Consider the following 12,632-nt stretch of genomic DNA (forward strand, 5'->3'; position numbering starts at 1 on the left):
TATGGACTAGGTACTTGTACATTAATGGGCCTTCTATGGGCTTCCATAGAGATCGTGACAAATAATTGGATCAAAATAAATCAACATTGCGAGAATTGAACAGAGGTCCTCATGTCCGACTCTTTGATGCAACAACCCATGAGCTATGCATCTTTCACGTTTCCTAATCCTACCTCACTTTTTTACAATGATTCCCACTAGTAAATATATGAGTGGCTCCATGAATCAACCAACATATGGTTAAAACAAAGGAGAGTAGTCCTCATCTTTAGGGCGAGCTAATTAAAGAAAGGATTGTGGGCTTAAATAGAATATTTAAATGGATGTGGCTAATTAAAGAAAGGGTTACGGGTAAACCGATGAAATAACTAAAAGAAAGATTGTGGGCTTAATAAATAGAATATTAAAATAGATGAGGCTAATAAAAGGAAGAATTTGAGATAAAAAGGTAGGATAATTAAAAGGAACGGTCTGTAAGCTTCAATGTGGTGGGGCTACTAAATTTGAAAAGGAAGGATTGGATTCCCGACTAAAATGGGTGAGGACGTCACGGTAATTAATGGAAGGATTATACTTAAGTGGAATTAGTGGGAGATTATGCCCGGCAAGTAAAATATGAACGTGGCTAAATTGCATACTATTTCTTATGTTCATTTTGTAGAAGGATCTTGCGTTGCAATGTGTTCTTCGTAGAGAATTCGGTGCTTACTTAAGTGGAATTAGTGGGAGATTATGCCCGGCAAAGAAAATATGAACGCGGCTAAATTGCATACTATTTTTATGTTCATTTTGTAGAAGGATTTTGCGTTGCAATGTGTTCTTCATAGAGAATCCGGTGCTTGCACAAAACATCAAATTTTTCCGTTGCAACGCACAGACATATGTGCTAGTTATTTAAAAGTCAAATGCTAGTGGTTTTAAAATAAAATAGAAAACTATAAAAAAAGCAACAAACCTAATCTATTAGGCCACTTGGCCCATCTAACAGAAACCGGCCCAGCCACTCCCTCATCCGCTTCCTCTCGCTATAGGAGACAGGGGACGTGGCGGCCATCCACCGGCCATGGCCATGTGTGGCGGCCATCCGCCCCTACCCCACCTATAAGCCCCGACCACCGTTCACAGCACCGACTAGTCCAGGAGGACCGCCACCGTCGGCTTCATCCATATAGAGCATCAAATCGAGAGGATTCGTCCGTGTGCTCACCATCGAGCTCCTATTCACTGTGTACAGCGGTGGCCACCGTCGTCGATTCCCTCGTCTCTGGTCCTCCTCTGGCCTCCCCATCGCTTCCGTTGGAGCTGTTGTGAGCCCTTCTTCCAAAATCCCCTCTCCCATCTCGATTTCGTCGTCGTAGCCGCTGTCCCCGAGCTCCCGCGTATGCGTATGCATATGCGTATGCGTACATGCATGCTTGCTGCCTCTACTCTCTGTCTTTGTTGCTACCCTGCTCACTGTTGCGTGCGTCCTAGTACCACTGCCTGCTGCTCCTCGCGCCGCTCATTGCTTGCTACTGCCCCCTGCGTGCTGATGTTGCTGCTGCTAGCTGCTTCCCTTGCCACTTCTACTTGCTACTACAGCTGTTTGCTGTTGCACTGCTGCTGCTTGATGCACCTGCTCCTAGTTGCACTACTGCTGCCTCCGCTGATGCCCGCTGCTGGCATTTCATGCTACCGGTAGCCACGGCCATGGCCATGCGCCTGTGTGCTTGTGCGTGGTGCATGGCCACACCATGGCCGACTTCTGTCACTGCATATGGCTATTGCAAGATTTAGTTAGGGGCTAATTTTGTTACTAGATAGGCTAATCAGCACTACAACTCAAATCAATTGCTACCCTAAGACGTGTGCCCCCCATCTCTACTCAGGATTGCTTTATTTATTTGATTAGATAACTGGTCTATGGCAAGTGGGCCACTGCTATGTGGACCTCGCCCTGTTAAACAGTGTAAATAAAAATAATTAATTAATTAATTAGCGAATTAGTTAATTAACTTAATCTAATTAACCTGCTTAATTAGCCTAATTACCTAGTTAGTTAATTAAACTCGTAGTTAGTTCAAACAGACAATGACAGCACAGCCCCACACGTCAGGGTTGACCCTGGTCAACTATGTTGACTGCTGATGTCATGCTGACGTCCCGCTGATGTAATAATGCTATTTTTTAGTATCTTAAAGATTAATATTATTAGAAAATCAATTAAAACTTTGAAAATTAATATAAAATAAACCGTAGCTTGGATGAAAAAGTTTTATACATGAACATTGCTCAGAAAAATATGACGATTCCAAATACACACTCTGTTCGTCAGCCACACGTCCCTAGCATAGCAAACATGCAACTGTCCCCTCCGTTTCATCTGTTCGAAAATGCCAAACTTCGGGAAAACATTCCTGGATGTTTTTCCCCTTCATCGGTATCGTGTAGCCTTGCGTTAGACCACCCCTAGCACCATGTTTCGTCATTTCATGCTTATTATTGCACTTGTTTGCTCTGTATTTATTATTTCTTCCCCCTTTTCTTCTCCGGTAGACCCTGAGACCGCTGTAGATGCCCCTGAGTTTGACTACACAACAGAGCTTCCAGGCAAGCCCCCCCGTTGATCACTCCGATATCACCCATTCCACTACTTTAGGATGCTGCTAACACGACACTTCGATCAGAGACCCTTTGAGAAACTGTGTGTGATGCCATAATCGCAAACGGTGATGTATGAAAACCGTCAGAAACGTATAAACGTTTGCGATGACGGATGCATCAAACACGGTTCAGGTTTTAGTTGCGTGTGCGATGAAGGGCATACGGTTCAGTTCAATTAACTGTTTGGGATGAGGAGGAACAAAAGAAACGGGTAGCCAGATGAAGGCATGTGCGATACACAGCATACGGTTCACTCGGATGAACTGTTTGTGATTAGGCAACACAAAAGAAACAGGCACCCAGATGAAGGTGTGTGCGATATACAACATACGGTTCACTTGGATGAACTGTTTGTGATTAGGCAACACAAAAGAAAAGGTCAGCCAGATCAAGGTGTGTGGGATATATGGCATGCATTCACTCGGATGAACTGTTTGCGTTGACACAAGAGTACATAAATGGTTCAACTTAACAAGACGTGTGTGTTGTGCGATGGGATTGCATGCGGTTCACTCGAACCTTGTCATCAGTGTGTGACCTCTGTGGCAACCGTTCACTCCCCAGGCGCCTCTTCGTGTACCGTGGCAGCCATCCACTGACTCTTCGCCTTTCCCTCTCGATTTGGAACTGCTGTCGCACGCTAGCTCTTCCTCCCTCCTCCATTTTCCTTCACCCTTCCTTCTTCCATTGTTTGATTGCCTTCTCCATGGATGGAACAAGCCAGAAACGACCCCATTATTCTTGCCATGATCTGAATGATGATGCGGTGGAGGAACTCATTGATCGGCGCGACGTCATCACCTCGGCTGGCATGGCAGATTCATTCAAGACCATTCTCGACTCAACTAATAACATCATTACAAGGAACCCAAGGGTCCAGGAGTAGTTTGATCTCCCCTATCTTCTTCGCTGTGACCCTACTGACTGGCGCGAGGACGAGGGAAGCCTCGCCTTGTGTAAGTTGATGCCGCTTGATAATGATATGTATGATGTTAAGATGCCATCGCTTGAGGGCAAGGCTTGGGCAGGAGCAAATGGAGATTGGGTTTTTTATATTGGGTACAACTGCGAGTGGGAAGTTGTGAATGTGTACACTCGTCACCGAGTTTCACTTGCAAAAATCTCAGACGACTGCCCAGAGGTTGAGTACACCTGTATTCTACGTGACTTCAAATATGATCATGCTGACTATCGTCTATGGTTGAGTACACCACTCGTGGCACTGTTTTTGCACGGAATACTCATGATTTCGGTACATTTGTCTTCCACCGTAATTATAATTGTTTCATCCACATGCACGCGGGTTTTCTAGTTTCCCTTTACTAATTAACCTTCTTGTGTTTCCATGGTCCTGTGGACATTCCACCACCTATACTTTAAAAGTTTATTCATGAGCATGAGGACGAGCAGGACCCATATACTCAGTGGCGCCTGGCAACTTATTCCGATGGATCACCCCTTCTTGTTTGTATATGGGGCACTGCTGACGTTACTAAGGAAGTAGGTGTTGTCTCGTATGGTCGCACTCTCCAGACCTATTCCAACATCTATTGTAGGGTATTCGGGATGGGTACAGGTGTACTAGCGCCAACACCTTCTCCCTGGTTCAGTATTGAAAGTCTTGGAGGAAACTCTCCCTTCCTTGGACAAAACTATCCAATGATGGTGCAAGGCGATCCAACTGCTGTTGACACAACGTTACAACCATTTATGAGAAGCAACTGTATCTATACCTCGGACATTACTATGCTTCCCTACCATCCAAATATGGGTATTTGATACGTCTCCAATGTATCTATAATTTTTGATTGTTCCATGCTATTATATTATCTGTTTTGGATGTTTATGGGCTTTATTATACTTTTATATTATTTTTGGGACTAACTTATTAACTGGAGGCCCAACCCAAATTCCTGTTTTCTTGTCTATTTCAGAGTTTCGAAGAAAAGGAATATCAAACGGAGTCCAAACGGAATGAAACCTTCGGGAGAGTTATTTTTGGAATGGAAGCAATACAGGAGACTTGGAGTAGACGTCAGGGAAGCTTCGAGGTGGCCACGAGGCAGGGAGGCGCGCCCCCACCCTCGTGAGCCTCTTGTGGCTCCCCTGACCGACTTCTTTCACACACACACATATATATATATATATATCAATATACCCTAAAAACATCGCGGAGCAGAATAGATCGGGAGTTCCGCCGCAAGAATACTCCGTAGCCATCGAAAACCAATCTAGACCCGTTCTGGCACCCCGTCGGAGGGGGGAATCCCTCTCCGGTGGCCATCTTCATCATCCCGATGCTCTCCATGACGAGGAGGGAGTAATCCACCCTTGGGGCTGAGGGTATGTACCAGTAGCTATGTGTTTGATCTCTCTCTCTCTCTCGTGTTCTTGAGTCGGCACGATCTTGATGTGTCGCGAGCTTTGCTATTATATTTGGAACTTATGATATTTCTCCCCCTCTAATCTCTTTTGATGAATTGAGTTTTCCCTTTGAAGTTATCTTATCGGATTGAGTCTTTAAGGATTTGAGAACACTTGATGTATATCTTGCACGTGCTTATCTGTGGTGACAATGGGATATCATGTGATCCACTTGATGTATGTTTTGTTCATCAACTTGCAAGTTCCGTGACCTCGTGAACTTATGCATAGGGGTTGGCACACATTTTCATCTTGACTCTCTGGTAGAAACTTTGGGGCACTCTTTGAAGTTCTTTGTGTTGGTTGAATAGATGAATCTGAGATTGTGTGATGCATATCGTATAATCGTACCCACGGATACTTGAGGTGACATTGGAGTATCTAGGTGACATTATGGTTTTGGTTGATTTGTGTCTTAAGGTGTTATTCTAGTACGAACTCTATGATAGATTGAACCGAAAGAACAGCTTCATGTTATTTTACTACGGACTCTTGAATATATCGATCTGAAAGGATAACTTTGAGGTGGTTTCGTACCCTACCATAATGTCTTCATTTGTTCTCAGCTATTAGTGACTTTGGAGTGACTCTTTGTTGCATGTTGAGGGATAGTTATATGATCCAATTATGTTATTATTGTTGAGATAACATGCACTAGTGAAAATATGAACCCTAGGCCTTGTTTCAACGCATTGCAATACTATTTATGCTCACTTGTATCATGAGTTACCTTGCTGTTTTTATATTTTCAAATTACAAAAACCTTTATCTACCATCCATATTGCACTTGTATCACCATCTCTTCGCTGAACTAGTGCACCTATACAATTTACCATTGTATTGGATGTGTTGGGGACACAAGAGACTCTTTGTTATTTGGTTGCAGGGTTGTTTGAGAGAGACCATCTTCATCCTACGCCTCCCATGGATTGATAAACCTTAGGTCATCCGCTTGAGGGAAATTTACTACTGTCCTACAAACCTCTGCACTTGGAGGCCCAACAACGTCTACAAGAAGAAGGTTGTGTCGTAGACATAAAGCTCTTTTCTGACGCCGTTGCCGGGGAGGTTAGTGCTTGAAGGTATATCTTTAGGTCTTGCAGTCGAATCTTTTAGTTTCTTGTTTTATCACTAGTTTAGTCTATAAAAGAAAACTACAAAAATGTAATTAAGGTTGCCTCATATGCTTCATCTTTTTAATATGTTTTGTGAAAATAAGGATTCCGATAATTGTGCTCAAGTGCTAGAAGAAGAATGCATTAGACTCTTTGGCACTAAATATTTGAATGATGAGCATGATTGCAATGTTGTTAGTATGAATTCCTTGAATGTCTATGGTGCTAATGATATGCAAAGCCACAAGCTTGGGGATGCTATGTTTGATGAAGATGATATTTTTTGTCCTCCAAGTTTTGATGAGCAAAATTATTTTGATGATAGCATGCTTCCTATTTATGATGATTATATTTATGAAAGTGGGTTTGGAGAGGTCATGACTTTATATAGTGATGAATCCACTATTTCGGAAGAGGTTCCAATTGATTATGAGAACAAAGTTGCTATCTATGATGATTATTGTTATGACTCATATGATATTAAGAGTAATGATAACCATGAAACTTTTCATCATGATTTTAGTTTTCAATTGGATTATGCCTCACATGATAATTATTTTGTTGAGTTTACTCCTACTATTCCGAACGAGAAGAATTTTGCCTATGTGGAGAGTAGTAAATTTTCTATGCTTGTAGATCATCAAAAGAAAACTCTATGTGATGGTTATATTGTTTAATTCATTCATGATGCTACTGAAAATTATTATGAGGGAGGAATATATGCTTGTAGGAATTGCAATAATATCAAGTTTCCTCTCTATGTGCTTAAAATCTTGAAGTTATGCTTGTTTTTCTTTCCTATGCAAGTTGTTTGCTCACAAAATCCCTATGCATAGGAAGTGGGTTAGACTTAAATGTGCTAGTCATATTCTTCATGATGCTCTCTTTATGTTACAATTCTTATCTTTTATGTGAGCACCATTGAAATCATCATGCCTAGCTAGGGGCGTTAAACGATAGCGCTTGTTGGGAGACAACCCAACTTTATTTTTGTTTCTTGCTTTTTGCTCCTGTTTAGCAATAAATAATTTATCTAGCCTCTATTATGATTGAGTTTTTATGTTCTAATCAGTGTTTGTGCCAAGGAGAACTGTTGGGAAGACTTGGGGAAAGTCTTGTTGATCTTGCTGTAAAAAACAGAAACTTTAGTGCTCACGAGAATTGCTGCCATTTTTTATTGGAGAGTGATATTTAGTTAATTATTTTTGTAGACGATTAATAGATAAATTCCTCACGTACAGCAATTTATTTTAGAATTTTTGGGGTTCCAGAAGTTTGCGTTAGTTACAGATTACTACATACTGTTCTGTTTTTGACAGATTCTATTTTTCATGTGTTGTTTACTTATTTTGATGAATCTATGGCTAGTAAAAGAGTTTATAAACCATAGAGAAGTTGGAATAAAGTAGGTTTAACACCAATATGAATAAAGAATGAGTTAATTACAGTACCTTGAAGTGGTGTTTTGTTTTCTTTCGCTAACGGAGCTTACGAGTTTTCTGTTAAGTTTTGTGTTGTGAAGTTTTCAAGTTTTGGGTAAAGATTCGATGGACTATGGAATAAGGAGTGGAAAGAGCCTAAGATTGGGGATTACCAAGGCACCCCAAGGTAATATTCAAGGACAACCAAGATCCTAAGCTTGGGGATGCCTCAGATGGCATCCCCTCTTTCGTCTTCGTTCATCGGTAACTTTACTTGGAGCTATATTTTTATTCGCCACATGATATGTGTTTTGCTTGGAGCATCATTTCATTTTCTTTTGTATTGATTGCTATTTGAATAAAATAACAAGGTCATAAATTATTAAATGTTAGAGAGTCTTCACATAGTTGCATAATTATTCGATTACTCATTGATCTTCACTTATATCTTTCGGAGTAGTTTGTCATTTGCTCTAGTACTTCGCTTATATCCTTTTAGAGCATGGCGGTGGTTTTAGAGTAAAATGCAAGCGCGGTCCTAATTCTTTTCCAGAAGTGTCGATTGGGTCCTAATTCTTTCAAAATGCACATCTGGATCCTAATTCTTTCTAAGTTGTTCACCCGAGGTCCTAATTTCGTCTGACCGCCGCTGACCAGCTCGCGTGGCGCTTTGACCGCCGCCACGTCGACTCGAGGGCCCACGCGGGATAACGACCAGCCGTGCGTTTTTTCAAAAGAGCACCCCAACCCTAATCTCTCCGCAGCCGTAGTCCTTTTCCTCTCCTCTTCCCCACCTCTCTCTGCTCTGGCGAAACAGGGGAGATCGACGGCGGTGGTCCGGTGAGAAGAGGTAGGCGCTTGTCCGACGGCGGCGCCGCTAGGATGGCGCCTGTGCATCGGCGACCCGGAGATCCTCCTCCACGATACGGTCAGTGTGGTGCCCGTAACCCTAACCCTTGATCCTCTTTTTCTGCCGATACCTATTTAGCTCGAATCGATGGTAGTATTTGACTGAATCCCTCGATACCTAGGACCACAAGAGGAGGTTTTTACTGTAGAAATCAACTATGCTGGATTTTTCTGCGGATTTGGCCGATCGAAGACGTATGTCGATGGGAAAGTTGCTCTGTTCGATGGTTGCGAAGTAGATACATGGTCTCCTCTCTGGCTCACTGATTTTATGCAGCAACTGGGATATAGTGACCAATCTAAGCATGTTATTTACTGGTTATTGCCTGGAAAGAATTTAGGCGATGGACTGCGGATTGTGGACTGTGACACTGACACTTTGCATATGACAGCAGTTGTTCCAAAATTCTAGTACTTTCAGTTGTTTGTTGATCACAAAGACATGGCCTTTGACAATGTAATTGATGATATTCATGTTAGTGGTACACCTGAGCTACCTCCTGTACTAAGCCCTAAATCTCCTGGGTTTAGCAGTGGAATAAGAGGAAGTCCCAGGTTTAAGGTGAAAGCTCATAAAGGCAGACTGAACCAATTTAATGCAGGTAGCAGCAATGAAGGGAGTAGCAGTGTTCCGCCAGTGGGACAAAATGTTGGACATGAGCTTAGAAGAAGCAGGAGGAAAATTGTGGTAGAAGAAGAAATCCCCAATGAAAATGACAGTGATAGTGATGACAGTGAATGGGATTCAGACTGGGTTGACTCTGACAATGAAGTAGACAAAGATGATGATGATCTGTATGAAGAATGGGTTGATGAAAAATTTGAGAAGAAGAAAAAGAAGAAATCTGAATGGGAGCAGGACAGTGATTATGATACAGATGAACTGCAGGAGCTACAAGATTCAGAGCTTGAAGATAGTGATTCAGCAGAGGAAGTGGAAGTAGTAGATGCACAAGGAAGGAAAAAAATGAAAAAGAAAGTGAAGCTGAAAAGGTGGAGGCCTGAGAACATGAAAGAAGTCAGTTTTCACATAGGCATGGTGTTCTTGTCTGTCATTGAACTAAGAGCAGCAATTCAAGAGTACATTGTGAAGCAGAGAGTGCAAATTCATTACATAAAGAATGATAAGCAGAGGATAAGGGCTGGTTGTTTTGGAGATTGTCCCTGGTTCTTATTTGCTGCACCTGACAGCAGGACCAAAGCATGGGTTGTGAAGAAGTATGTGGGTGAGCATACATGTGAAAGAGAGTGGGCACTCAAGCAATTTACAGCAAGATATTTGGCTGACAAGTATGTGGAAACATTTAGAGCAGATGAGAAGATGACACTGCAGAACTTTGGCAGACTTGTTCAGTTGGACTACAACATGCAACCTAGTAGAAGTAAGCTAGCTGGAGCAAGGAGGATTGCACTAAAGAAAATTCATGGAGATGAACTTGAGCAGTATAATTTACTGTGGGACTTTGCAGCTGAAATCAGAAGATCAAACCCTGGCAGTACCATGTTTGTGAATGCAAACAATGGAAAGTTTGAGAACTGCTACATGGCCTTAGATGCATGCAAAAGGGGTTTTCTGCTAGCTTGTAGGCCCATTATATGCATTGATGGGTGTCACATTAAGAACAAGTATGGTGGAGTGATGCTGACTGCTGTTGGAGTTGATCCTAACGATTGTATCTTTCCCATTGCAATTGCCATAGTAGAAGTGGAAGATACTGTCACATGGAAGTGGTTCTTGAACACATTGAAGGAGGATCTGAACATACAAAACACAGCACCATGGACATTGATGAGTGATAGGCAGAAGGTAGTAATAACATTTCATATTATCACACTGTATATTATCATACTGTAGCATTTCATATTATCATACTATAGCATTTCATATTATCATACTGTAGCATTTCATATTATCATACTGTAGCATTTCATTTTATCATACTGTAGCATTTCATTTGTTTATTCTGCAATGTATGTAGGGGTTGATTAATGCTGTCAATGCAATATTTCCTCATGCACAACATAGATTTTGTGTGAGGCATTTGCATCAAAACTTTGCAAAGAACTGGAAAGGTGATGTAATGAAGAATAAATTGTGGCAAATTGCAAGAGCTACACATGAGGCAGACTGGAAGAAGTACATGCAAGAGATGAAAGAGCTGGACCAGGGGGCCTATGAGTACTTGGATGCAATTGACCCAAGGCAGTGGTGCAAGGCGTATTTCCATGAACTCCCAAAGTGTGATTTGCTTCTGAACAACAGTTGTGAAGTGTTCAACAAGTAAGTGGTAGTACTGTATCATTTAAATTGTCATACTGCATCCTTTCATACTGTTGGAACTGTAGCATTTCATTTGTTCTAACTGTAGTGATTTCATAGGTATATACTTGATGCCAGAGAAATGCCTATAGTTACTTGTCTTAAGAAGATCAAGGACCAATTAATGACTAGGTTTTATAGCAAGAATCTGGAATCTGAGGAGATGTGTCGTCAAATTTGTCCCAAAATTAGAAAGAAACTGGATAAAAATATTAACATGTCCAACAACTGCACTGCATTACCAGCTGGACAACACATATTTCATGTTATGGGCATGGTTGGGGAGTATGATGTGAACATACAGAAGGAGGAGTGCTCTTGTAGGGCATGGCAGCTCTCAGGAATTCCATGTAGACATGGAGTTGCATGTTTAAGACATGAAAGAATTAAACCAGAGGATGTTGTCAACAAGTGCTACAGCATTGATGCTTTCAAAGCTGCTTATGGCAAGATCATAATGCCATGTAGTGATCCTAGAGTGTGTCCTAAAACTAATGGGCCTCAAATGCTGCCACCAAACTATGAGAAGAAAGTTGGTAGGCCTGGAAAGAAGAGAAAGCAGAACCCACTAGAGGAGGACAATGGAACTAGGATGAGCAGACATGGCATTATTGGGCACTACAGTGTGTGCAATCAACCAGGACACAACAAAAGAAAGTTCCCTGAACTAGGTAGAGGACAACCAACAACAACACAAGATCCTGGAGTAGCACATAAGGCAGAAGCAGAACAGGAGCCAGCAGCAGAAGAGGCAGCAGCAGAACATGATCCAGCAACAGAACATGCATCAGCAGAACATGAAGCAACAGAACATGTAGCAACTGAACATGCAGCAACAGAACATGTGCCAACAACTGAAGATGAGCCATCAATACAAGAACATGTGCCAATTCATGTTGTGCTTCCAGAAACACAACAAAGAACTAAACTACTAGTCAAGAGAAGGCCCAGTTGCAAGGTGCATTTCCCTTAAATGTTTCCCTCAAATGTTGACAGATTTCTGAAATTGCAATGCTCAACAACATTTCTGATTTTTTTGCAGAAAAAGGCATGTCCACAAGTGGGCAAAAGTACATCCAATATGATATCTTCTTCTATGACTTATGATCTTGCTTCATCTACTGTGATTGAGATTTTACAGGACCAAGTGAGAGCTTTTTATTCAAATGCAATGTTAATAAATGCAATGCCATATGTTCTTCCAGAAATTCACCTACATTACTAACTAAATGTTTGGTTGGTTTGTAGGCTATAGCTACTCAACAATCTCAAACAGCAGTGCCAGCTCCTCTACCAGAAAGCCAGTTCGTTGCAAACTGCAGAGATGCCCTGCCACCTCCAAGAAGCCATACTACTGCTACACTAGGTTTGAAGAGAAGGAAGAAAGTGAAAAAAACTAAGGAGAACAAAGCCCCAACAATTCAGAAGTGAAGACTACAAAGCTGTTATGGAAAGAAGCAGTGTAGGATGTTTTTCTTTTGCTTAGGAAACAAGATGGTTTGTAATGAAACCTCATGCTGAGATGTGGCTTTGGGTTTCACACAAACCATGGAAATGTAATGCTATTTCCTACTTTTGTTGCACAACTTGAAGACCTTGTAATGCTGAATCCATCTATCTATCTTTCAGACTGCTTTTAAGTTCAATTACTAGTAAAAGAAAGCCCTTGTATATTACTGTTTATTTGTGCTGTCAATGCTAGTAAAAAAATTACTGCCAAAGTACAGAAAAACAACCAAAATGCTGCCAAATTTTAGTTCAATTTCATTGCAACAGTACATGATCAACATCTGGATACAC

General features: G+C 41.5%; 1 protein-coding gene across 1 annotated transcript; it reads left to right on the forward strand.

Moving 5' to 3' along the window:
* Nucleotides 1-8,954: 8,954 nt before the first annotated feature.
* LOC147984980 (uncharacterized) lies at nucleotides 8,955-12,263 on the forward strand. Its single transcript, XM_087541350.1, has 6 exons — nucleotides 8,955-10,319; nucleotides 10,492-10,793; nucleotides 10,893-11,614; nucleotides 11,714-11,790; nucleotides 11,875-11,979; nucleotides 12,081-12,263. The coding sequence occupies exons 1-6, from the start codon at nucleotides 8,955-8,957 to the stop codon at nucleotides 12,261-12,263; spliced, it is 2,754 nt and encodes a 917-aa protein (XP_087397476.1).
* Nucleotides 12,264-12,632: the final 369 nt, after the last annotated feature.

This window comes from Triticum urartu, chromosome 2A, assembly GCF_056163025.1.
Source record: "Triticum urartu cultivar PI428250 chromosome 2A, HENAU_Tu73, whole genome shotgun sequence".
Classification (NCBI taxonomy): Eukaryota; Viridiplantae; Streptophyta; class Magnoliopsida; order Poales; family Poaceae; genus Triticum; species Triticum urartu.

What these genes read in the sequence shown, in the direction of transcription:
- LOC147984980 (XM_087541350.1), top strand. Translation starts at nt 8,955, where the DNA reads ATGGCCTTTGACAATGTAATTGATGATATTCATGTTAGTGGTACACCT. An exon ending in ACATGATCCAGCAACAGAAC is followed by an intron (nt 11,615 to 11,713) that starts ATGCATCAGCAG and finishes CAATACAAGAAC; the next exon opens with ATGTGCCAATTCATGTTGTG. An exon ending in AGAGAAGGCCCAGTTGCAAG is followed by an intron (nt 11,791 to 11,874) that starts GTGCATTTCCCT and finishes ATTTTTTTGCAG; the next exon opens with AAAAAGGCATGTCCACAAGT.